At 43.0% G+C, this 22,973-nt stretch overlaps 2 protein-coding genes across 8 annotated transcripts in view; both read left to right on the top strand.

The window, feature by feature from the left end:
* Positions 1-6,570, top strand: part of MYOCD (myocardin) — a 93,533-nt gene extending 86,963 nt beyond the window's left edge. For all 4 annotated transcript variants that reach the window (XM_082604986.1, XM_082604985.1, XM_082604987.1 and 1 more), the window contains 2 exons: positions 251-308; positions 2,634-6,570. In XM_082604986.1, the coding sequence (XP_082461112.1) occupies positions 251-308; positions 2,634-3,208 (633 nt within the window). In that variant the 3' untranslated portion in view covers positions 3,209-6,570. The remainder of the gene's footprint in view (positions 1-250; positions 309-2,633) is intronic.
* A 15,397-nt stretch (positions 6,571-21,967) lies between these two features.
* The window catches only part of ARHGAP44 (Rho GTPase activating protein 44), a 146,930-nt gene continuing 145,924 nt past the window's right edge, over positions 21,968-22,973 (top strand). For all 4 annotated transcript variants that reach the window (XM_082604765.1, XM_082604766.1, XM_082604767.1 and 1 more), the window contains exon 1: positions 21,968-22,330. In XM_082604765.1, the coding sequence (XP_082460891.1) occupies positions 22,278-22,330 (53 nt within the window). In that variant the 5' untranslated portion in view covers positions 21,968-22,277. The remainder of the gene's footprint in view (positions 22,331-22,973) is intronic.

The following is a 22,973-nucleotide window of genomic DNA, read 5'->3' as shown; positions in this document are numbered from 1 at the left end:
AAAAAGTTCTGGAACTGGACAGTGGAGACGGTGGCACAACAGTGTGAAGGAACTTAATGCACTTGAACTGCACACTCTGAAATGGTTGAGATGGTAAATTTTATGTTGTGTGTATTTTACCACAATTAAAAAAAAAAAACACCCTAGCCAAACCTAGTTCAAATGCCTGTTGTGCTGCTTCTAATGATTTCCTACAGAAGCGGTTGCCATTTTTTAACTTCTCTGTTCTCCTTTGGTTACTTTGCAATAGCAAATGACCCAGAGTCAGCAGATGGACGAACTCCTGGATGTCCTCATTGAAAGTGGAGGTAAGACATCAGGATGCGCTGCACCTGCATGTACTCTGGGGAGCAAACCTCAGGATCAAGGTCAGATGCTCATTGTAAGCTGGACCAAAAAGTCATTTCAGGGTTGAGTGTCACTTCCTCTCAGCCTCCTGTCCACATTTGAAGCAGAGATAATGTGAATAGAAGGCATAGATGATGATTCCTCACTGCCTTTGTCCCGTTGTCCTCAGAAAATTTTTCACCAGTCATTTTAACAGTTTTCATCTTTCAGCTCAGTCCATGTTTCCCTAAATGTTTTCTCCTGCTACACCATTTCTCCCTGCTGTTCTAATCCCAATGTCCCCCTCTTCTTAATTATAAGAAGAAGAAAGCAGATAAGGCAAGTTTTGTGCTACCTACTCAAAATGAAATTTAATTGGTAATCTCCCACTGATGACCAATTCATGTTCACATGGCATTCAAGTAAAAAATGATCAGTGTGTTCTTTTTGCCTCCTTTTAAGTCATTCATTTATTTCTCTTTAAAAAATTACATAGTATGTGCCTAAAATTTGAAACCACACAAATGAGTAGGATCATGTAAGGAGAATGTGTGCATAGAAAGAAAAGACTCCAGATCTGAGCCCTTAAGTAACAACATTGAAAGTTTCAGGGAGAAAAGTGGCCAGGTATCATACTAGGTTCAATGCTGTACCAGGCAAAGTCTCCACCTTTAGGGGATTTGCGGTCTGGTAGGGGAGACGGGGAAAAAGCAAGTAAACAGGCAATTCTTCCATTGTAACAAGAGGGAAAAAGGAAAAGATGGGCACAGGTGTATGTATCATTGTAAGTTTCATAATGGAAAGATGAGCAGGTTCCTATCAGACACCCTTATATTTTTAATGAAGTATGTTGGCAAGGTCTGCAAAGAGTCGGGGTGCAAGAGGGGAGCACGGGAGGTTCCAGGGAAAAAGAACAATGATGAATTGATCACAAGTGAATTGAGTTTTCTGCAGAAACACAGTAGGATCCCTAGGCAGTATTAAGTGCCACTTGTAAGTTTGACATTATGAAGTTAAAGAGAAACCAGGCAGCTTCACTGTGGAAGTTTTCTCTTGAACATCCAGCCAATCCAGGGCAGGCTTGGAGAAAACAGATGATAAGATTCATCCAGATGTGGGCTTTTGCCAGGGGAGTATGGTGATGGGAGAAAAGGACAAAGGGATTGAGGATATTTATGAGAGAGTAATTACAATGGTGGCTCAGGAGTATAGACGGGACAAGAAGTAAAAACCAGAAGGGGCTGATGGATGGTGATACAATAGCAGAGTTGGTAGCTAGGGGTGACCCCAGCTGGCTGAGAAGTTGTTGTCGTGGGGTCCTTATGAGGGGAGCTAGAGGAATAGGAGGAGATGGACAGAGAGTTGGCAATACTGATCGAAATTGAGCTTTCAGGGGGATGCAGTGTTTGGGGACAACAAAGTCCAGGCTGTGTCCAGCAGAATGGGAATGGCCTCAGAATCACCTGAGTTGGAGGGATGGAGTGTCAAGGAACGGAGAGGCCAGCTGGACAACGGGTCACTTCTGGGGATGCTGAAGTCACAGAGGATGGCAAGAGTTGAAGTGGGGCGGAAACAATGAACCGGAAGTAGAGTTTTCAGTGGATGAGGAGGAGGGGCCAGGAGACTGGGGGGCGGGGGCGGGGGCAAGGAGAGCAGCGTGACCCTCAAAACCACTGAGGAGGGCTTCCCTGGTGGCGCAGTGGTTGAGAGCCCGCCTGCCGATGCACGGGACACGGGTTCGTGCCCCGGTCCGGGAGGATCCCACATGCCGCGGAGAGGCTGGGCCTGTGGGCCATGGCCGCTGAGCCTGCGCGTCCGGAGCCTGTGCTCCGCAACGGGAGAGGCCACAACAGTGAGAGGCCCGCATACCACACACACAAAAAAACCCACCACTGAGGAGTTAATAAGAATGAGGGGGAGTGACAATCAGAACGTGGCAATGGGAAAGGACCTGATGACCCATCTTCTGGCTCTGCAGCAAAGAAACCCCCAGTGAGGGTGTAACGGAGGATGCAGTGTCCTCAGGGGATAGCCAGGTGTCAGTGAAGAAGCAGGTAAAAGAACCTGCTTTGAGCATTCAGTAATCACAGAGTGGAATTTCCAGCAGGAGAGGGTTTGGGTAGAGACCCAAGGGAAGAACTGAGAATATACAGAGCAGTTTGGGGATCAGACTGGGTGGTGAGCAGTGACCCGAGCAGCATGGCCGTCTCCTGCGTCTACACGTAAGTCATTCGTTCCAAAGATTCATGCACGTGTCATGCTCGATCGGAAGTGCTTGAACAATTCCCGTTGTGTTTTACCAACAGAAATGCCGGCTGACGCCAGAGAGGATCATTCATGTCTTCAAAAAGTCCCAAAGATACCTGGGTCTTCTCGAAGCCCCACTGCTGCCCTCCCCGCCAAGCCCCCGGCTTCCTTTGAACCAGCATCTGCAGGAGGCCAGCTCTCCTTCGATCACTACGGCGCCGACAGCAACGAGCACCTTGAAGTCTTATTAAATTCCCAGAGCCCCTTGGGGAAGGTGGGCGACGTCACCCTTCTGAAAATCGGGAGCGAGGAACCCCCTTTCGATGGGATGATGGATGGATTCTCCGGGAAGGCTGCGGAAGACCTCTTCAACGCGCACGAGATCCTGCCGGGCCCCCTCTCCCCCATGCAGACTCAGTATTCACCCTCTTCCGTGGACAGCAGTGGGCTGCCCTTAAGCTTCACGGAATCTCCTTGGGAAAGTATGGAGTGGCTGGACATCACGCCACCCAGCTCCACCCCGAGCTTCAGCTCCCTCTCCACCGGTGGCCCCAGCATCTTCAACATCGATTTCCTGGATGTCACGGATCTCAATTTGAATTCCCCCATGGACCTCCACTTACAACAGTGGTAGATGCGTGATGCAGCGTGCTTACGGAAGACCAGTAGGAACCCCGTGGGGGAAAGCACACAACCGTAAATACTTACATTATCCAAAAGAAGGAGCGGGGGTGGGGGACGAGGGGGAGGAGAAGCCGGAGAGAATTAAAAAGAAGCAATGGAGACTTCTGTGACAACGAACAAGAGAAAATAGGAGTCTTTTCTATATAGATAGATAATGTAATATTTACCAAACTTCAGTGACGGTTCATGATTTCAGCAGTGCATTCAAAAATGTGCTTTTTCAGACCAAGAATGCCAAAAAAAAAAAAAAAATTCTTCCACTGCCTTTTCAAACACCAGTCTTTTTTCTAGCCTGTACTTTTTCTCAGGCATTGTTGGGGCATAATCTCACTTTGTAAGCTTTTCTCATGAATTTATTACACATACTGTGGAAAGAAGATGTAAGCTCTCTAGGGAGCACAGGGAAGCCAGTCCATCAGAGGTGATGGAGGGCGTACCCATGACGGAAGCTGCTTCCTGTCTGTCCGTCACCTGGCTTTCAAAATAGAAGTCAGGCCCAGTGTCAGGTTCTTAAGGCAGAACAGAGGGACAGGACCAATCCATTCCCAGGGGAGTGAAATGAACTCAGCGTCCCTCAGCCACAAAGCTGCCCCGTTGCAGTGGCCCCAATTCTAACCCACAACAGACCCACCTTTGGCCTAAAGAACCCCACCTAGAATTTCCCTCCTCCTCAACCAGTTGCCGAATCATTCCCACTGTCTCCGTGGTGATAAGCGTTGTGAAACAGGCGAGAACCCTAAAGCAAGAAGAAAAGCAAAACCGTCTGCCGTAGACAGTTCTCCAGCACAACCCCCTTTAGTGTCAAAGACTAGAGAGGACCATGTAGGCAGACCAGAAGGACCTCTCTAGCCTCAGGAAGCCATATCAGAGATCAGACAGGACTAGAGAACATCGTTTCACGTGTCATGGAAATAAATACCATGGGTTACTATAACAGGATGATTATTTATAGAAGTCAGGCTGCTTTTCTTGTTTTCTTATTGGTGGGAGGTGGTCCACCTCTGTTTACCTTTCTCCCGCTCTACTTTTCTTTCAAGATGATCAGTCCTTTCTTGCTCCTCTGTTGGAGATCTTTCCTTTTCTGCCCCACAATCCGAAGAAGAGAACTTCTGCTGTCTAACCAGCTGTCATACACCTAATAAAGCCATATGTTAAAAAGCTAAAAAATCGAGGTTCTCCTGGAGACCTCATTCTCCATATGCGTAATCTGCTACAAAAGGAAGTCAAAAGAATGCCCTCAGGAAGAAACCAATGACTCGGCCTATCAGTCACAAAGCTGTCTCTACCCTCATTTGATTAATAGCCATCACTGATTTGGGTTGCTCTGGGGAAATCGGAAATCATTATATTGTAAAGATAAATATGAATCATAGTTACAAGGAGAGAGTATTCCAGGTCTGGGTTTCAGAAAGAAAATACAATTGCACGTTGAAAAGGATGGAAGGAGAAAAGACGACGGTCTCGTGTGCATTCCTCATCACCTCTTGTGCTTTTGCTGGGAATGAAAAACTTAAATTGCAGGATCGTCTCCCTAAGGCTCACTGTGGTTCCAGCTCACCGTTTCATAGTGTTGCATGCTGTAGAAAGTAGCTATCGCTGTTTTTATTTTTTATTTAAATCACTAAGGCACTGTTTTCTTCGTTTGTAAAAAAAAAAAAAAAATTGTTCACTGTGCACTTATGGAGAAAATAACCAAACATGTTGTGATTTTAGAAGTTCTCTTTTTGAAAAAAACCAAAGATTTAGAAGTCATTCCATTGTTAACTTGTAAACGTGTGTGAACACAGAGTGTTTTTGGTGACTGCTACTCTGAAAGCTGCCAGATCTTATTGGGGGGTGAGGAGAGAAGGAGAGGGATATATATATATATATATATATACATATGTATATATCTCTATACACACATGCATGTGTGTATAGATATATACATATGTATATGTATGTGTGTCTATAGGTGTGTGTATATATGCATCCATATATACACATACATATGTACATATACATACACATGTGTGTATGTGTGTGTATCTTCAAGGCAGTGTTAGAGTTCTATACCAAAAGCCTTTAAGCCTCCATCTGCTGTGAAATGATCTTGCCGTTTCTCACTGCGAGTTCCTGATTAATCACCCAGATTACACGTTGCCTGTCTGTTTATGACTCATGGCTCCAACCCAATGACTCACAGCCACCTGCTTACCATGAACAAGCTCATCTTGACAGTGACTGTGATGTGAAAAGACAGAAGAGCATCACTGTTGGTCGCTGGAAAGGGTACTACCATCTCTCATGGGAGAGCACCAGTGGAAGATGACAATCGTTTTACATTCCTTCATCTGCATTGTGCTTTAAAAGAGCCACACGGTACACTTTGCTTTTATGTCCGTCATCAGAACCAAACATCTAGAGGGGAAGATTGCCAGTCTCTTCTTTGACAATGAAGCTATGGAGAAGAAAACCTTCGTGACACATTCCTCACATTTGTGTGTTCCTCAGACGTTGAAGTTTTATTCGGATCTTGATAAAGCTCGCTGGTCCGTCCATTTCTCATATGCCACGTTGTGTGATTTTTTTAATGTTATTTTTGTCCCCCTTCCTTTGGAAAACAATCGCACAGCAATCTCTGAGACTCTGGTCTGAGTGTCAATTATTTTTTCCTTTGGATATTTCTGTCTGAAGTGCTAGACTTGGTTAGGAGGCCCCTGTCTTTGTAAGACTATGCATTTTCATTGGGATATTTTTAGGATATTATCTGGCACTGACATATACGCCTCACACTTAACGAAAGATATTCGCTACTACAGACCAACACACAACCCAGAGCAGACTCCTGGATTGTTATTTTTAACCTCCTACCACAGTCTCCACCCACCATATTCACTGTCTCTTTGTAGATCAGATACAATATTTGCAAGATAAAACTGAGGATAATTGGGAGAAGGTTGATGAAGTTAGTTGCTCCCAGATCATCTGTGTTAATTCACCTGTCTCCTCTAGAGTATTTTTTTTTTAAGTTCTTTTAAACTCTTAGTTGTGTCTCCTTTTCTGGTGACAAATTGAGCATGACTAAAAGATGTACAGAGACTTAGGAAGATGGCCATGGTCAAGGTTAGCTTGAAACTAGCCACATGTAGTTCTCTTAAGACCCCTGGGACTCCCCCGTGGTAAAGCAGACCTGCAGACATTTGCAGCTTTTCCCAACGCTGGTGCAGTAGGTTCACACTTATCCAGTGGAGTCAGGAAATTCCTTTGTGCAAATGCTTTCATTAAGCCAGTGCTCATTAGAAGCTCTGCTTCTAACAGCGTTATTGAGATGACACACACTCTACTATAAAGGGGGGGGTAGGAAAGAAAGAAGGAAGGAAGCTGAAGGAAAGAAGGAAGGGAGGGAGGGAGGGAGAAAGAAGGAAAGGAAGGAAGTTGAAGGAAGGAGGGAAAGAAGAGGGAGGGAGGGAGAAAGAAGGAAAGGAAAGGAAAGGAAAGGAAAGGAACAGAAAGGAACGGAAAGGAAAGGAAAGGAAAGGAAGGTCCTAACCTCTCAGTTCAACGAAGACTCTGCATTATGAAAAGCAAATCGCAAAATTCTGGATGAGAAACGATTCTCTCCAATGAAATGATTGCACTGGTAAATGAGGAAAGCAAGAGGGTCTTCACCTAAATAGTCAAGGGTCTGTGAACTGGTGGCCTTTGCCATTCAGAAACATTTATTTTCAATCTGAAAAAAAGAAGCAAAAACCTACCCCAAGTGTTTAAGACAGTCTTTTTCCAAAAATGTTCAGACACCACCAGCTCTTCTAGAAACCAATGCTGGCCTAGCCGAAAACTCCCACATCCAATTTACTCATCCAGTGGCTAAGTACTTGATGTCTCACCTGTGCAAAGCACACAAACCCCCAAATGTACAATACCACGTAGACTCTGCACAGATGGTTGAGATTTTGAGTGATTGGGGAGTTTCAAGAACACTGGGAATCTCCCAGTCCTCCAACCAGAAACCCTTTACCTATGGTGACAAAGGGATCTTCATTTTTCCAGAAGGTAAAGGGGAGGGCCCCTTTTTATGTAAAAACTGTGCCCATGCTAACATTTTTTTTTCTTCTCAAACAGCCTCAGTGTGTCACTTAGACATCTTTCCTTACTTGCACCACTTAAATCATCTATGAGAGCTTTAGGGTTTGTTTTCATTGCCAGATACAGAAGCCTCTTGAAAATCAGGGAAGGGTAAAGGAAACTTTTTTTTTTGCCTCAGCCCCTAGTCTTGATCTTAAGAACAAGCTCTCCGGACCAAAGGGACACTTAAGGGTGGGGGTGTCCATGGGGAGCCTCCATCTTTTAGGAGAAAAGCTGCAGGGTTGTGAGGGCAGCTTGGTCCCCCTTCAGGGCTTGGCTGTGGTCCTCACAGGGGAAGTCCACAGATGCACACAGTTTGCTATCAGCTATGAGAGAACTCGGATTAAAAGAGTCTGGAGTGTTCATTTTCCTATAAATCTGGTAGAAACCAACAGGGCGGTTCAGATGCTGAAACTGCTAATGCCGTATTAGATGATATTACTAGACACACAGAGTGCAGGTCCTGGAACAAGACAGTCCTGTAAGTCTGAGAGCTGCTCAGTGTGGTGAGGAACTGGGTTCGATTCTGGAATCCACATTTTCAGAGCAACCCTGTCTAGGCTGAGACTGCACATTAGGAGATGATTTCAAGACAGGAAGAGGTCTGAGAAAAATTTCTCTATCATCTTGCAGGGAAATTGTAATAGGATTCATTGAGTTTGATAACATATAAGTAAATTCCCTCCTGATTGTAGGAGTTGGTGGATTCTAGGCTTCTAGAATTCTATGGGTTAAGACCAACTCCTGATTGTCTCTTGTGCTTATTTTAACCACCTTCAGCCTCATGGACACTGGTCATGTGAGTTTCGTGTACATGTTTTAACAGCTCCCGAGGGTTTATGGGAAAAGGGAGGATGAAGATGAGGATCCTGGAAGCTGTTCTAATGTTTTCCAAAGGAAGGGAATCCACACTGCTGCCCAGAGTTCTCTCCAGTGCGCCCACAGTGGGGAAAGAGGGCAATGTGTGGCTGGGTACTTGAAATCTTCCCTTGGCGAAACACAAAGAGACACATTGTGAAGAAGTCAAAAGAGCCAGCATACGTTCTCTGCAGGGACCCTGTGTGGTGGAGTTTTCACGTCGGCCTCCTTTGCTCAATGATACGTAACTAGAAAGAAATGTGGGTGACCAGGAAGAGAAAAGAAGCAATGGCTAAATACCAAAGTTGGCATGTGTTCTTTTTAAAAAATATATGTATATTTTTAAATAAAATGTTTATTTTAGAAAGAGATGGAAGCTTTTTTCTTAACTATGTGATGTACCAGGCATTGTGCTGTTATTTCACTAAATTCTCACAATGGTCCCATGAAGCGGTACCATGATTATCCCCAGTTTACGTTGAAGAAACAGAGTTTGGAAAGGCTAAGTTAATCGCTTAAGGTTACACGTCTCAAAATTGGCAGAACCAGTAATCACACTTTATTTATCTCCGATGTCCCTGATCTCAAACGCTGTACATCTCACCCGCACTTACCACTGATGATACTAATAAAATAAGGACTTCAGTGAAAAGGAACAGAGTCTGCAGTTACATATATGCTGTTAAAACACACGGACAGGTAAGTTAGCCAACCCAATGTTCTCATCAGTTTTGCAGCTGAGCAAACCGAATGGTAATGTAGAACAAATTGGGCATCAAGGTGATCTATAAAATCTGTAGAAACTCCCCAAGGAAGACTGAGTTTTTATCTTCTTTTCTTCCCTAAATTTATTCCTGACCATCATTTTCTCATCAGTACATATATAAACCAAATGGAGGAGCTGAGATTTTGTGAAAGAGCCCTGGAATGGGGGTCCTCAGCTCTAGTTCAGACTAGCATTAGTCTTGCCCCCTGCCATGGCTCTGCCTTCCCTGCTCTGGCCTTACTTTCTCATGGGTTCTCCCCACGTAGAAACAAGAAGGTCACAGGTGGCCAGAAGCCCCAGGTGTTCATCCTGCCAGATTAGCAGTTCCAGCAAAAAGAGAGTTTCTCACTCCTAAGAGTCGCAGCGGAAATCTGACAGCTGTCTCTCAGTGGACTCATCCATGAACCAATCTCTGTGGCCATGAGCATGAGATACAAATTCATCCACAGGGTCTGGATCTCCTGTTTAGCACTGAGCTGCGGCATGGGATCATTTGAATCTCGTGGACTGACAGTGGAGAGGTGAGCTTTTCTAAAGCAAAGTTGAGACGCTTTTACCAAAAGGTGGAAAGGATGCACAAACTATAGATTACTCTATACAACCCCGGTTGATGAGAAGTTTGTCACCTAGTGGAGGAAACAAACAAGGAATGACAACATAGCCTAAGTTGCTTACATGTGGGTAAGTGCATACTGCTCCCATGTGGTATGTGGTAGAGAAAGGGCATTTAAGGAAGTCTTGGGTGGGGAGGATGGTCAAGAAGGGCTCTCCAGAGGAGAGCACCAAGCCAAGATAGTTACAACAATGGAGTTAGCCAGGCCAAAGCAGAGGAAGAAAGCATTCCAAGCAGAGGCAACAGCCTGTGTGAAGGCCTGGAGATAAATGAGAATTTGCCATAAGTGTGAACTTATCTTTAAAACATGAGGGTATCATTGAAACATTTTAAGCAAGGAAGTGCTATAATAATCTTTACACTTTATGTTTTAATTTTTATTTTATTATTTTTATTATTTAATTTTTATTATTTTTACTATAATTTTTTTATTGAAGTATACTTGATTTACAGTGTTTCAGGTGTACAGCAAAGTGATTCAGTTATACATATATATCTCTATTCTTTTTCACATTTCTTTTCCATTATAGATTATTACAAGATATTGAATATAGTTCCCTGTGCTATACAGTAGGTCCTTGTAGTTTATCTATTTTTATATATACTAGTCTGTATCTGTTCATCCCAAATTCCAAATGTATCTGTCCCCTAAGTTTCTAAATTTACATTTGAGAAAGAGAACTCTGGCTATACTGTGGAAATGGATTGGAGTGACAAGGATAAGGGGAGCGCAGCTGAGTAAATTGTGAATTCATTTGATAAATCATTGGTGCCCTTCTTATTCTATAGGCATGAGAACTTCAAGGGAAATTCAACATGTTGGATTTAGTACATGAGGAATGATGGAGTAAGGCTAGGGGTTAGAGTGAAGGTAGTAACCTAAGAACCCATAATAAACCAGCCAACAAGCAGATGGTGACTCGACTAAGAAAATGGTGGTAGGAATAGAGAGATTAAGGTAGATTTGACATAGAATGGAAAGAATGGGGCTTGATCACTGGCTGTGGTGAGCAAAGGAGAGGATTCGGATCTGGGAGGGGTAGGTGGTTGTCCAGTGTATGTTCATTCCATTCACAGAGGCAAAAGGCCAGAATGAGTGACTTAATAGGACAAATTATGAATTTGAGTTTTGAGCGACTATTGCCTGTAGGACACTCAAGTCAAAAGCAGTCACAAGAGAGGTCTGGAACTCAGAGTCCTTTGGGTGGAGATTTAGGGATGGGAGAAGTCAGCATACGGAAATTAACTGAAATCATGGGCATGACTATGAGCTACACAGTGTGTGGAGTGAGAAGAAAAGAGGATGCTGAGGACCACCAACACGTAAGAGATTGGTGAAGGCGAGGAAGGGGCGTGGCTAGAAAACCAGGAAGAAGACCGGAAGAAGGTGGTATCCCAGGCACGGAGGCGGGAGAAAATGTCAAGAAAGAGGGAGTCTTCAATCGTGTCTAGTGCTACTGTTTCAGTAGGGTAAGGAATGAAGAGTGTTGTTTGATTTAATAATGAGGAGGTGGTGAGAGCATCTTGGGTGCAGTGGTGACGCCGGGTGGATGTAGACCGAGGAATTGAAAGGCAGTGAGGAAATGGAGACAGTAAATCCAGACATTGCCTTTCAGGAAGCATGCCCATGTGAGGAAGAAGACACACAGGACCAAAGCAGAGAGTCAGAAATTCAAAGGATGGAGTGTCAAGAGGAGAGATATTTGAGGTAACCTAAAAGCGAATGGGAGTTTGGTAGTACACACAAGAGAGAAGGTGGTAGGGATACCCGGCCGTATAACCTTTATTTGTTCACTCTACTGTGGATGGATGTTCCAGTTGTTTCCAATTTCTGACTATTGAAAATGTTGCTGATACAAACATCCCAGCGCATGCCTTTTTGTACAGATATGTACACATTTTTGTTGAACATGTGAAATTGTTGGGCCATGGGCTTTGCATACTGCTAAGCCTCAGCTGATAATGTAAAACAGCTTTCTGAGGGGCTTGTCCTCCCATCAAAACATATGAGCTTCAGGTGAGCTACATCCATGCCAATGCTTGGTTTTTGCCAGTCTTTTTCAATTTTAGCCAGGCTATGGGTGTGTTTTGGTATTCCCTTGTAAAATCGATTGGCATATATTGGATGACTAATGAGGTTCAACTTTTCATATGTCCTTTGGCCATTTGGATTTGTCTCTGTGGTAAGGTGGCCGTTCACATCCCCCGTCCATTTTTCTTTTAGGTTTTCTGCCTTTTTCCTATTGTATTGTAGAATTCTTTATATATCCTGGAGTTGAGTCCTTTGACTATTATGTGGTTTGCAAGTAACTTCTCCCACTCTGAAGATTGCCTTTTTTATTCTCTTAATGGTATTATCTGATAAACCAAACTCTTTCGTTGTTAAGTAATCCCATTTATCAATATTTCCTTTAAGGTCAGAGTTTTTGGTGTCATGTTTAAGGAATCATTCCCTACCCAAGTTCCTATAGAAAATGTTCTCTCTTGTTCTTTATTTTGATTTTTAATTTCTTTTGGGAAGAATAATTTTTTTAGAGAATGGGTGGTTGATAAACTTTTCCAGGCATTGCATGTTTAAAAATGACTTTCTTTTGCCCTTTTTTGTGAATGTCAGACCAGATGTAGAATTTTTGAGTCGCACTTGAGTTACAACCTGTTTCCATTGGAACTCTGTAAACATGGCTCCAAATTTTATTGCATTGAGTGTTGCCAATAGGAAACATTGAGAGAATCGGCTTTTCTTCAGAGACAAACTTTTCTCGGAACAGTACTTATATACATTTGTATCTGTCTTCCTTTTTTTGTGGTGGTGGTGGTGGTTGATTTATTGGAGTATAGTTGATTTACAATGTTGTGTTAATTTCTGCTGTACAGCAAAGTGATTCAGTTATACATATATATATATGTATATATACATTCTTTTTTTATATTCTTTTCCATTATGGTTTATCACAGGACACTGAATATAGTTCTTTGTGCTATACAGTAGGACTTTGAGGTTTATCCGTTCCATATATAATAGCTCACATCTGCTAACCCCAACTCCCCACGCCATCCCTCCCCCACCCCCACCCCCTTGGCAGTGGTTGTCATTTTAGATTGAGGTATAATTGATATATAACGTTATATTAGTTTCAGGTATACAACATAATGATTCGATATTTGTATGTATTGTGAAATGATCACCACAATTAGTTAACATCTATGCCACACAAATTACAGTTTTTTTTCTTATGATGAGAACTTTTAAGATTTACTCTTAGCAAATTTCAAATATACAGTTCAGTATGTGTCTATCTTTGAAATTCAGAAGTTTTACCAAGATACATCTAGGGCTTCCACCTCTACCCACTACAGTAATATATTCTGGCACTTGATGAATGATTTCAATTTTGATTTGGGCCTTTCTTCAGCTGTGCAGAATATCTTTTCAAGAACTTTTATGCTATTTTCTTCTTCATCATCTGCTCTGGAAATTCTATTACATGTATATATATATTTTTTAATGTTCTGAAAAAGATTCCATGTCTCTCTTCCTTTTCCTTTCATTTCATTGAATTACCTACTTTTTTCCTCCGAATTTTGGGGAGCTTTCTTCCAGCCCATGTTGGAATGCACCAATTTTGCTTCGGGCAGTGCCAAATCTGCTATTTCCTGCCTCTGTTGAGTTTCATTAGTCTGGAAGTCATATGTTTCTTATCCAAGAACTCTTTCTTGTTTAATATGGCTCTTTTTCTTGGCAACCAGCTCCTGTCATATTAAAGCAATGTTCTCTCTGTTCTCACCAAGAATACAAATTAGACTTTAAAAAATATATTTCCCTTACTTCCTGCTTAACTTTTTCACTGGAGGACATTTCTCTGAATTCTCAGATTCGCCTCCCTGTGTTATGGAGGTAATAACCGGTAATAAAAGCACAGGCATTTGAACTAGAAAAACCTGGGTTTGCATCCCAGTGGTGGCACTTGAATGACTATTCACAGAAAGCCTCTGAGCTTTGATTTATTTGATGGGTGTAATAAAACCCTCATCCCAGAGTTCTTTTCAGGATTGAACAAGGTAATGAGTGTTGAGATACTTACAATATTGCTTAGCTATGTGGTTTATTACTATCTTCAGCATCACTTGCTATCATCACTGTCGGCATCATCATCATCTTTACTATTACATTGAACTACTCAGTCTTTTTGTGTGTGTGTGTGTGTGTGTGTGTGTGTTTGTTCATTCTCAGAGAGGTCTGGTTAGTCAGGATTTGGTGGCTGAGATGGTGGGGGCAGTGGTCTATCGGAGATGGTGTTGGTCTCTGTTTAATTTTCCCCCAAAAGGTTACCACACATAGAAACGTTTTCCTGGACAGCTTCCCTGACTCAGAATCACTGGTACTATTTTCTGCCAAGGTAGCAAGTAGGACGTATCCCTAATTTCCACGAGTGAAATAGAATTTTTCATACACACACACACACACACACACACACACACACACACATATTTGAATTATTTCACAATGAGTTTAGAGGAAGAAATGAATCAAAACTACTGACTCTAGTTAACTTTTTGGTCCTCAAAGTTGAATTTAGAATTTATTCTAAATAAAGAGAATTAACACATGAAAGGGCTTAGGTGAAAATACAATTGAATATTTCTACCCTTTGAGGATAGGGTAGACTTTCTAAGCATTAAACTAAGGGCGTAAAACATAAAGGAAAAGATTGATGGATTTGACCACATGAAAAATGTAAAATTCCTGGAAGACAAAAATCAACATTAGAGATTTTAAAAGGGGGAAGGCCAAACTAGAGGAAACATTTGCCATAAGATACAATAGCATTAGTATAGTTAATATAACAAAAGAGCTTTTTAGTATCACTAAGAAAATATGGAACGCCATAAGAGAAAACCAGGCTGAGGACATGAAGCAGTGAGCAATTAACTGAAGAAGAAACACTCATAGCCGTGAAACATGTGAGAAAAATATTTAATCTGATAAAAAAGAAAAACCCTGCAAACTAAAATAGCACTATAATGCTATTTCTTAGCTCTTCATCTGGCAGGATTATTAAAAGTGGTAATACCCCATATAGGTCAGGGTGTGGGGAAAATAGAACATTTATGCATGGTAGGTGGGCCTGCAAAATGTTTCCATTTTTTAATCTAGAACATAATTTGGTAATACAAGAATAAACTTGAAAACATGACACACTCTGATGCAGAAATTCTCTTTTTAAATTGAACTCTAGTTGATTTACAATGTGTTATTTTCAGGTGTACAGCAAAGTGTTTCAGTTATATATATATGTATATATACACATACATACATATATACACACACACACATATATATATTTCAGTTTCTTTTCCATTATAGGTTATTACAAGATATTGAATATAGTTCCCTGTGCTATATAGTAGGTCCTTGTTTATCTATTTTATATACAGTGGTGTGTATCTTGATGCAGAAATTCTAATTCTTTAATTTTGATCTTAAGAAAGTATATGTGCAAAGTTTTAGTCACCATGTTAATCACAGAGATATTTAAAATAACAGAAGATGGGAATGAACATATTGACCTAACAAGTGTGATCCCTTTTTTGAAATATATTTATAAATTCATAATGTTATCTTGGTTAGTAAGAGTAGGCACGGTTTTTACTTTTTAATTTATCTGCACTATTCATTCCTCAATAAATACCATGAAAATGTATCTGCATTTATATGTAAACACATATAGTGTTAGATTTTATTCATTAACATTCTATTAGTGGATTAATTTTATTCATAATTTTTATGTCTATTCTTAAGATACTGGTTTGTTGTTTTTGTGTTTGTTTCATGTTTGTGCTACATTCATCAGGTTTGGTTACAGGGTTAGGCCAATTTCATAAAATGAACTGAGTTGCTTTCCCTTTATTTCTGTGCTCTGGAACACTTTAAATAGCAGAAGAATGATCTGTTTCTTGAATCTTTTAAATAAATTTATAGTTTAAATAAATGAAATAGATATATTTTAAATAAATGAAATTATCTGAGCCTGACTACTTTGGGGAGTGTTGTTTTGTAACAACTTTTCCAATGTTTTCAGTGTTCTTGGTCTACTCATTCTTGCTACCTATTTTATCTATTTTTATTTTTTTAAATTTATTTTATTGAAATATAGTTGATTTACACTGTTGTGTTTCTGGTGTACAGCAAAGTGATTCGGTTATACATATATATATATATATATACACACATTCTTTTTTGTATTCTTTTCCATTATGTTTTTATCACAGGATATGGAATATAGTTCCCTGTGCTATACAGTAAGACCTTGTTGTTTATCCATCCTGTATATAATAGTTTGCATCTGCTGACCCCAAACTCCCAATCCATCCCTCTCCTACCCTCTCCCCCTTGGCAACCACAAGTCTGTTCTCTACGTCTGTGAGTCTGTTTCTGTTTTGTAGGTCAGTTCATTTGTGTCATATTTTAGATTCCATATGTAAGTGATATCATATGGTATTTGTCTTTGTCTGACTTACTTCACTTGGTATGATAATATCTAGGTCCACCCATGTTGCTGCAAATGGCATTATTTCATTCTTTTTTATGGCTGAGTAGTATTCCGTTGTATATATGTACCACATCTTCTTTATCCATTCCTCTGTCGATGAACATTTAGGTTGTTTCCATGTCTTGGCTATTGTAAATAGTGTTGCTATGAACATAGGGGTCTTGCTACCTATTTTTTTTTTTTGACTGTGCCGTGCAGCATGACAGATCTTAGTTTCCAGACCAGCGATCGAACCTGTGCTCCCTGCATTGGGAACACGGTGTCTTAACCACTGGACTGCCAGGGAAGTCCCCATTGCTACCTATTTTAAAAACATCTGTAGTAATATATATTTTCCTAGTGAAAAAAGAGCTTACTTTGAAACAAGTAGACATAAAATTGCAAAAGTATTCTCATAATTTTTGGGGGCATCTGTGAGTAAATCCTTTTTCTCATTCCTAAAGTTGTGCCTTTCCGTTTTTCTCCTTTTTCCCTTTCTTTAGCTCTATTCATTTTATCTGTCTTTTAAAGTAGCCTGCCCTAGAATGAGTTCATCAATTACTCCCTTAATTTCAGCTATGGTCCGTATCAGGCCTGCCTCAACAACTGTTCGTTCTGGAGCCCAAGGTGACAGACAGATAGTCCCCTCAGGGAAGTTCATCTTATGGCACTGACAGAGGTGAAGAAAGCCTCTTAATACATTGGGTAGAGGTGGCACGTGTCCCTTCCATCCACATGCCATTGGCCAAAGCCATCACATAACCAAGTCCAAAGTTACTAGGTAGGGAAATACACTCTGTCCATGATAAGGTTCTGGCAAAGATATAGATCCAAGGAGAGCTGAAAAATTGGAGTTGATATGCCCCAAGATGGGAACATCTATCATCCTGTTTAAAGATACTTTGGACTAACAGATATGTTTTAATGGTGTAAGTTTTATACTTGCTGGTATAAAGGTGATTGGAATCTGAAAAGCATAATAATATCCTTCAGTTATAGCGTAACACTGAATATAACTTTGGACATGTTAAATCCTGGAAGGCTTAGGCATATCCAGGCCAACAGCAATTTATTGAGCAAGTAGATTGGTCAGTTGGTTGATTTCCCAAAACTTAAGGCTTAGAGATCTTGGGCTATAAACCCCCATATAATAGATGAGGAAAGAATACCATGGAGAGGTCAGATAAAATGACCGGCCATAATTACAGTGAGCTTGTCACTTCCTGTTCTGTTTTCTCTCTTCTGGTGGACCGTGTTTTGTTTTTTTTTAAATTTTAAAAATTGAACTAGAGTGGATTTACAATGTTGTGTTAGTTTCTGGTGTACAGCAAAGTGATTTTATATATATATATATATACACATAATATACATATATATATATATTCTTTTTCATATTCTTTTCCATTATGGTTTATCATAGGATATTGAATATAGTTCCCTGTGCTATACAGTAGGACCTTGTTGATTATCTATTTTATATATAGTAGTGTGTATCTGCTAATCCCAAACTCCTAACTTATCCCTCCCCTACCCCCTTTACCCTTTGGTAACCATAAATTTGTTTTCTATGTGAGTCTGTTTCGGTTTTGTAAGTATGTTCATTTGTCTCATATTTTAGATTTCACATATAAGTGATACCGTATGGTATCTGGACCCTGTATTTTGAATTCTGTTCTAAAGGCCATTACTGTCCAATAGAACTTTCAGTGATGACGTTGATGCACTATTTTATACTATCTATTATGGCAGACACAAGCTATGTGTGGTTTTGGGGTATTTGAAATGTGGCTAGTGTCACTGAGGAACTAAATTTCTAATTCTATTGAACTTAATTTAAACTTAAATTTAAATAACCATTTTTCTTTAGTGACTCCTGAGTTGGACAGGGCAGCTCCAGCCAATGCTGGGACTGAGGATTAAGATGCTAAAACCACTCTAATTCAGGGACTCCCAAATGGAATATCAGATTTCAAAGGAAATGGATCTCAGATAAATGGTACTACCATATTGTTGAAGCAAGTAAGAGACCCCTGTTTTGTTGGTCAAAGCAAGTCACGTGGCCACATTTAAGGTCCATAGGAGCGGGCAGTATTATCCTTCCATAGATCAAAGTCAGGTATAAAATAGAATTTTCTTTCTTCTTTCTCTTCCCTCTCCTCTCTCCTCCTCTTCCTCTTCCTCCTTCTCCTCCTTTTCATTGTCTTCTTCAAATGCACTTAACTGAAACTTTCAGTCCATCCTTCTGGTGGTAGAAATTAAATGTCAGAGTACTTTGGGGCTTCTTGATTCCACACCTCAGCCATTGCTGCCTTCTCATCATCTTTGATGCCAGCAGCATCACGTCCAGCTCTTTCTGGTACCTTTGTAAGCCCTCCTGGCACACACATGTTCATTGCATGTGGCTTGGTGCAGGGAACTCTGGAGCCACCACAGCACTGTGTTTTGGGCGCTCCAGGCTCTCACAAGGAGGCTCTTTGTGACCTTTGCTGAATGACCTAAAGCTGTATGATATATCTGCGTCCAACCTGCCTCTACCCAACTTAAGTTTTGACCCTAGGAAGGGCAAGGGGAAAGTCACTTTCTCAGAGATTCCCTCTGTAGTAGTCAGCTTAGATTCAGTGATGCTGCAGGAACAAACAATCCCCAAACCTCTGACAACAACAAAGGTGTTGCTTTTCATTCCAGTTGGATCACCACAACTGTGATCCATAGCAGCCCCTACCTGGCTCATTGCTGGTCTCATGGCAGAGTGAAAAAAGAAGGGAGTAGGATCTCTAAATGAAACTTCTGCTCTGAAGTGACAAAAATCACTTCTGTGCATATTCTATGTCCGAGGAAAATCACATGATCGATTTTGACCTCAAAGAGAAGAGGAAGTATAATCCCTTCCTATAGGGAAGGCAGTGACATTTTTGAAGTGATAAAATCTGCACACTCATCGTCTACTTTTCATCTCCCTCTCTCCCCTCCCACTCCCCTATCATCTTCTTCAGCACCCCACAGCTTGTGGGTTCTTTATCTAGAATAGGAAGGATAGGATATTCTTCAAACTCTGCTATTAATGGCACAGACTATTAACATTCCAAAGCCCATAGTCTTGAAACTGCAAACCCCTTTCTTTTAAAGCCCTCCTCTCTCACATGTGTTTCTGAAGCCTGCTTTGAAAGATCAAAAGAGTAGTCTTGATGCTCCTTGCTCTTTTTTTCTGCACTGTCATCCCCTCCCTGGGGTAGGAAGCAGAAAAAGCCCCGGCTGAATGCAGGAAAAGCTCATAGGAGAACAGAAATTTGTGAAGAAACCACCAGTTTATAAACTATTATTGGACCACACTCTAGCAGGGTAGGCTGTCTTTTGTGGAGAAGCAGAACTGAACTGAAATATCTCAGAATTGAAGGCAGGGTCTGGCATGATATTGGAGTGGTCTACCAGAGTTCTGTGCTGTCCAGTACAGCATCCCCTAGCCACATGGGGCTATGAAGCCCTTAAAATGTGGCTAGGGTGATTGAGGAACTACATTTTAAATTTTACTGAATTTTAATTTCAATAGCCATGTGTAGTTGGTGGCTACTGTATTGGACAGTGAGGTTCTAGACGTTACCAGAGACAGTGCTACTAAAAGTCAGCCAGGGCTTCCCTGGTGGCGCAGTGGTTGAGAATCTGCCTGCCAATGCAGGGGACACGGGTTCAAGCCCTGGTCTGGGAAGATCCCACGTGCCGCGGAGCAACTGGGCCCGTGAGCCACAACTACTGAGCCTGCGCGTCTGGAGCCTGTGCTCCGCAACAAGAGAGGCCATGACAGTGAGAGGCCCGCGCACTGCGATGAAGAGTGGCCCCCGCTTGCCACAACTGGAGAAAGCCCTCGCACAGAAACGAAGACCCAACACAGCCAAAAATAAATAAATAAATAAATTTATAAAAGTCAGCCAGTGCCCTTAAGGCCTCACTATTATTTATACATATGAAAAGGTGCTGTGCCTTGGGGTTTTTTTTTTTTTTTTTTTTTTTTTTTTTGCGTTACGCGGGCCTCTCACTGTCGTGGCCTCTCCCGTTGCGGAGCACAGGCTTCGGACGCGCAGGCTCAGCGGCCATGGCTCACGGGCCCATCTGCTCCACGGCATGTGGGATCTTCCTGGACCGGGGCACGAACCCGTGTCCCCTGCATCGGCAGGCGGACTCTCAACCACTGCACCACAAGGGAAGCCCTGTGCCTTGGTTTTTTTAAAAAAATCTCAAAACGGAGATAACTTCAGTTTGTATAAAAATTAAGTTGATATTATAGACATAACGCTGTTGAAAGAAAATAATGCTTTCACTTACTAATTGGCTAGAGCTGCTGACCTAATAAGCTGAGGCTAAATTCACAACTAATTAAAGATTTCATGTTCATTCAGCCAAGACATGCCTCAAACCATCTTCTTTTTGTTCAGCTGGCCAGCAAGATACTTAGAACCATATTTGGGACATCTTGCAACTATAATCAACGTATGCAACATATCCCGTTTCAAAAAAGTTCTTTCATTTATCACATTAGTACTTCTGTTGTAGGAATAGCATTTTTCTCTATTGCACTCACAATAATCATATTTATAGTAAATGAAGATGACATAATGTTCTACATAGAAATTTAGATGTTATTTGATTGTTGGTAATTTAGCAAATAGTTCTCTAACTTTGCTATTTCTCATGCAGTATTATCTCTCTATTAGAGATGAGAAAACTGAGGCTTAGGGAGGGTGTGCATTTTCCCCTAAGGTTATATAATTGGTATTTGGAATTCTAATATAAACTCATATCGGTTTGATCCAAAGACCCTACCACGCAATAACACTGCTCTTACTTGGTAGATCATGATGAAACCTAACTGCAATCACCTTTGTTTTCTTAAGGATAGAGGCTGCAGAAAGTCAACGAGCCCTTTTCAAGAGCCAGCTGAGGTCAATGGGCTGCCCCTGTGTGTAGGACGCTGTGTAGGACGCTGCAGGCGGAATGTAAGCCACACAAAAAAGTTGTCCTGGTCAAATTCGGCCCGTGATTACGATGCCACTATCATTATATTGACTTCTGGTTACCTACTAGGTTTGGTGAAAAGCGAGGATCAAATTCCTGGGATGCAAACTATGCCTGGTTCAAAATCTGACCATCAACCCCTGTGCCCCAAGCTTAACCTCGCCCCTCAATGTTAATCAGGTGCAACTTTATGAGCCCTGTTCCTGCTGGCATAACTCCTCCTCCTGTGAATTCAAAGCAGCGACGCCTCCCGTTCACTTAAAATACACACAGGTGGTTGCCAGAAGAGACGAGGGTGGAGGGGCTGCGGGCGAAAGAGGTGAAGGGGATTAAGAGGTTCAAACCTCCAGTTATATAATAAGTCACAGGGATGTAATATACAGCATAAGGGTTATGGTCAGTAATATTGTAATAACTTGTGTGGGGACATATGGTTACTAGACTTATGGTGGTGATCATTTCATAATGTATGCAAATGTCACATCATTATGTAGTACACCTGAAACTAACATGATATTGTACGTCACCTGTATTTCATTTTAAAAAAGAGACAATGGAAGACAGGTGCTCTTAATGTGCCGTTGTATTCTCGGTTCCACTTTATTTATAAAGCAGGAAAACCTTTCCCTTCCTAGAATGCTAAGGGCAAAGCCGCCGGCGACGCCGCCTCCGCCCACCTCCGCGCCCCGCCGCACGTGGAAACTTCGGGCAGAGGAAAGGTGGGCGCCGGGCGCGGAACTACAAGTCCCAGAATGCACGGCGCCCTCCGCACAGGCGCAGCGGGGACCCCCGGCCGCCGGCCAGCCAGCCTGCGGAGACCCGGGTCCCGCGCCGGAGCTGGGCTGGGGGCAAGCAGCCGGGGCGGACCTGGCGGCGCCCAGGGCGGCCCGGGCGTTGGGATGAAGGCGCCGCGGCGCGTGTGAGGAGGAGGATGCGGCAGCCGGCGCCGCGGCGGCAGGAGGAGTAGGCGGTGGAGCCCCCGGGAGGGAGGCGCGCTCGGGGCCAGACGGCTCCGGAGGCTCCGCAGTGCCGTCGCCGTCGCCCGGGAGGCTCCGCGCGGGAGCCATGTAACCCTGCGGCGGGCTCCGGGCTGCTCCGTCCTCCCCAGCTCCCGGGCTAGCGCGCCAGCGGGGCCACGATGAAGAAGCAGTTTAACCGCATGCGCCAGCTGGCCAACCAGACGGTGGGCAGGTAGGTCACCCGCTGGCCGCCGCGGGCCGAGGTGCGCTGCGAGCCTGCATCCGCCGGGCGCGCAGGTGATGGAGCGGGCGCGCCGGCCTCCCGCCCTCCGCCCTTCGCTCCCTGCCGGCCCTCGCCCCCTCGGGGCGCCGCTCGCGGGCGCAAGCCCTCCTCCCTTGAACTTCCCGGACCCCTTCCCATGCTCTGCAACGCTGCTCCGGGGCTCCGGCTGCCAAGCGCAAACTGTGACGCATCCTTTACCTGCGTCCCCAGCTGCCCCTTCTCCTCGTCCTCCCTGCCTTTCCCCAGGACTCCCTTCTCCCTCTGGCCCCAGAGCTTCCTGGAAACAGGTGTTCGCTCTGATGGCGCTGGAGGCCGCCGAACCGCGGTCGCTCTGCGAAGATGCTTTCCCTTGCTCCGAGTTCGGGGCTTCTCGGGGGTCCGGGGGAGTGTTGGGCCTGGTCGGCTTGGCAGAGCCGAGCCTGCCCCTCCTGCCGTGTTTGTTTCCTGGGGGCTCTGACCGTATGAGATTCTGCATCTCTCTCCTGGCCGGGTTTGTCGAGGCGTTAGGTGGTGGCGAGAGCATCTGTAGGGGTGGGGGGAGCGGGGGCAGGGCAGGTGCTGGTGGAATGGCGCTGCTGTCGGCTTGGTTCTG

Source organism: Mesoplodon mirus (assembly GCF_964341445.2).
Source record: "Mesoplodon mirus genome assembly, chromosome: 18".
In the NCBI taxonomy this organism is placed as follows: domain Eukaryota; kingdom Metazoa; phylum Chordata; class Mammalia; order Artiodactyla; family Ziphiidae; genus Mesoplodon; species Mesoplodon mirus.
The sequence above is the reverse complement of the archived record's forward strand: the minus strand, read 5'-3'. Positions and strand labels throughout refer to the sequence as shown.